Source organism: Nicotiana tabacum, chromosome 1, assembly GCF_000715075.1.
Source record: "Nicotiana tabacum cultivar K326 chromosome 1, ASM71507v2, whole genome shotgun sequence".
Taxonomy (NCBI): domain Eukaryota; kingdom Viridiplantae; phylum Streptophyta; class Magnoliopsida; order Solanales; family Solanaceae; genus Nicotiana; species Nicotiana tabacum.
The window spans coordinates 144,615,047-144,618,367 of NC_134080.1; the positions used below are offsets into that span (position 1 = coordinate 144,615,047).

Below are 3,321 nucleotides of genomic sequence, written 5' to 3' on the forward strand. Positions count from 1 at the left end.
TCTCCAAATATACTTGTCGCTAGGCTTACCTCGGGGACAATGAGATTCCCCAAAATTAGGACGCGAATTTACATTCATGCAATACGTGTTTAAATACTGTAAACACTTTTCAGAATCCTTAGTGACTTGTTTACCTTTTTGCACTTTTCTTTATTTTGATTATTCCCATCCCCTAAGGTTGGTTCACACATACTAGCATCGTTAGCGTATCACACCATATCTAGAGGCCCCCCACCTTCTCCTCCTCTACGTAATAGTACTCCGGACCAGAATGATTTGGTCCTACGATTAGAACAGAAAATACTGGAATTGCAAGGCGAACTTGAGTAGGTCCGCAACTTGGCAAACCTCTCCCTCACCCTAAACATCCCAGACATTAACCAACAAAATGCTCAAAATCCAGCACCTCCTCAAAACACACAAAACCAACGTCCATAAAATCCTCCCACACCTCATCAGTGTACAACACCTCCCCAAAATTCTAATCCTCCACCAATACCCACTCCTCCTCAACACCAACATCTTCCAACTCAGTACCCGCAAACCACTTAACATATTACTCAGAATATCCCACAACCTATCCCTGATCCGTAAAATTCAACTAATTATTACCACTAAACTCCAACCCCGAGCACCAACCAAAACAATCCCATATACGTGGAAACCTTACCCCACTTTACTCACCCAATCGCATACACTCCAGAATCCGCCAAGAGGGACCTGCTCATTAAGAACATGGCAGAGGAGCTCAAGTAGCTCACAAACTGATTCCAGGGTGTTAAAGGACGCAAAGGAATTGAGGGTCTGAATTATGAAGATCTATGCATTCAGCCATACGTGGAACTATCGGAAGGTTACAAACCTCCCAAGTTCGAGATATTTGACAGAACGGTTGACCCAACGGTGCATTTGAGGACATGTTGTGATAAGCTCTTGGGAGTTGGCAAAGATGAAAGAATTCGCATGAAACTATTCATGAGGAGTCTCACTAGAGACGACGTATCTTTGTATATCAGTTAGAATCCCAAGAAGTGGGTTAATTAGGTAAGTGTGGCATCAGACTTCAAGGACCGATTCAGGTTTGATACAGAGAATGCACCGGCTGTCTTTTACATAGAGAACCTCAAGAAGAAACCAACGAAAATATTCCGCAAGTATGCTACTCGATGGAGGTCAGAAGCTGCAAAGGTCAGGCAAGCACTAGAGGAAGAGCAGATGAACAAATTTTTTGTCAGGTCCCAGGATCCACAATACTATGAATGGTTAATGGTCATCGAAAATCACAAGTTCTCCGACATCATCAAATTCGGGGAAAGGATTGAAGAAAGGATTAAAATTGGGATGGTAAAACATTTTGAGGCATTGCAGGCTACGAACTAGGCATTACAGTCAGGGGGTATATCCAAGAAGAAGGAAGTAGGGGTCATGATGGTGGACCAAGGCCTAAAATCTCTTCTCACATACCAAACACCTCCACCCACATACCAACCTTCACCTCCCAAATATCCTCAACCCGCTACCACCTACCACACTTATAACACCCAGCCAGCCTATTACTATTCACCTCCAACCCATCAAAACTATCAGAAACCTAGAACGAATTTCGATCATAGGCTGCCCAGACAATACACCCCTACTGCTGAGTCCATTGACCAACTATATGAAAGACTGAAGGCTATTGGATATGTCACACCCATTCCTGCTATTGCCTTGGAAAACTCCTCTTAATTGGTCAACCCGAATAATACACATGCATACCATTCCGGCATGAAGGGGAATACTATTGATGAATGCCACACACTAAAAGATAAGATTAAAACCCTGATTGATACAAAAATCATACAAGAAAAGGAAGTCGCACCAAATGTCCGTGACAATCCCCTCCTAGATCATAGGGGTGAAGGAGTAAATGTGATAGAAACCGATGAAGAATGGGATCCTGAAGGGTCAATTGGGCTTATTCAGGAAGGTGACAACCCTAAACATGCAGCCATACTCACTCCTATTATGGCACAGATACATCCACCGGTCGAAACGAAAGCAGCATCAGTTCCATTTGAAATTGAAGTAACAGCACATGCGACTACACATACTCCATTTGAAGTAGAAGTAGCCATATGATTCAGTGTGATGGTAGCATCCACACCACCTTTCAATTCCAATGCCATACCTTGAGATTATGTTGCTGAAGCTAGGAGAAAAGGAAAAACTAAAATGGAGGAGTCTGTTTTTGCACAGGGGACGATCAGAACTGGAAGGATATATACACCCGAAAATTTAGAAGGAACAAGCAAGGAAGTTGCCGCCAAATAACCCATCATTGAAACTGGTCAAGATGATCTCTGGAGGAAAGTACGGGTAAGAGAATACTTTGTCGTTGATCATCTGAACAAGACTCCCGCCAAATATCCATCTTGTCACTGCTAGAAAATTTTGAGGCGCATAGGAATGCTCTAATGAAGATGTTGAGTGAAGCATACGTGCCTAACAACATCAACAATGGAGAGATGGCCAATATGGTAGGGCAAGTACTTGAAAGCCACAAGATCACCTTTCACGAAGATGAACTACCACCTGAAGAACTAAGTCACAACAGGGCCATGCACATCACAGTACAGTTTGAGGACAAATTTATCGCTAGAGTCTTAATAGATGGGGGTTCAAGCCTCAACATTTGCCCATTGACTACTCTAAAAAGGTGGGGTAAAGATTTCCATAAGATACGAGTAGGGAGTATGAATGTGAAGTCATTTTATGGGTCTCAAAGAGCCATAATTGGGGATATTAATCTTTGTTTACAGTTGGGACCGACTTGGTTCGATGTTGAATTTCATGTATTAGACATATCTGCTACGTACAATCTTTTACTAGGACAACCTTGGATATATGCCGCTGGAGCTGTGGCTTCTACGCTACACCAGGCCATGAAGTTCGAATGGAATCATCAGGAGGTAATCATTAATGGGGATGGAAGTAATCCTATTTACACAAGTCAAACTGTCCCGATTGTCGAGAATAGAAAAAATCTGGGTGGAGAAACTTATCACCGTATTGAGCGTGTCAATACAATTGAGAAAGATTAATGGTAGAACAGTAGTATAGAAAGCATACCGGCATGGTCAGGGTATGAACTTGGCAAAGGGCTTGGGAAGAAACTCTAGGGCATTACAAAACCAATACAGTTGAAATGTCATAGTACAAGTTTTCGGCTCGTATATCAGTATACATGGCAAGAATATGATGATTGTTCGCCCCCATGGCGTGGTCCCTACTACCCTCTCGAGCAACTAGTGTCGTATCTGAGTCAAACCATTCACCAGG

At 42.7% G+C, this 3,321-nt stretch overlaps 1 protein-coding gene across 1 annotated transcript; it reads left to right on the forward strand.

Annotated features, from left to right (window-relative positions):
• Positions 1–2,600: 2,600 nt before the first annotated feature.
• LOC142164161 (uncharacterized) lies at positions 2,601–3,083 on the forward strand. The gene has a single exon (XM_075221400.1). It carries the CDS (start codon positions 2,601–2,603, stop codon positions 3,081–3,083), a length of 483 nt encoding a protein of 160 aa, XP_075077501.1.
• Positions 3,084–3,321: the final 238 nt, after the last annotated feature.

Bases quoted from the DNA above. Each gene is read 5' to 3' on its own strand.
- LOC142164161 (XM_075221400.1), top strand. From the start codon at position 2,601: ATGCACATCACAGTACAGTTTGAGGACAAATTTATCGCTAGAGTCTTA.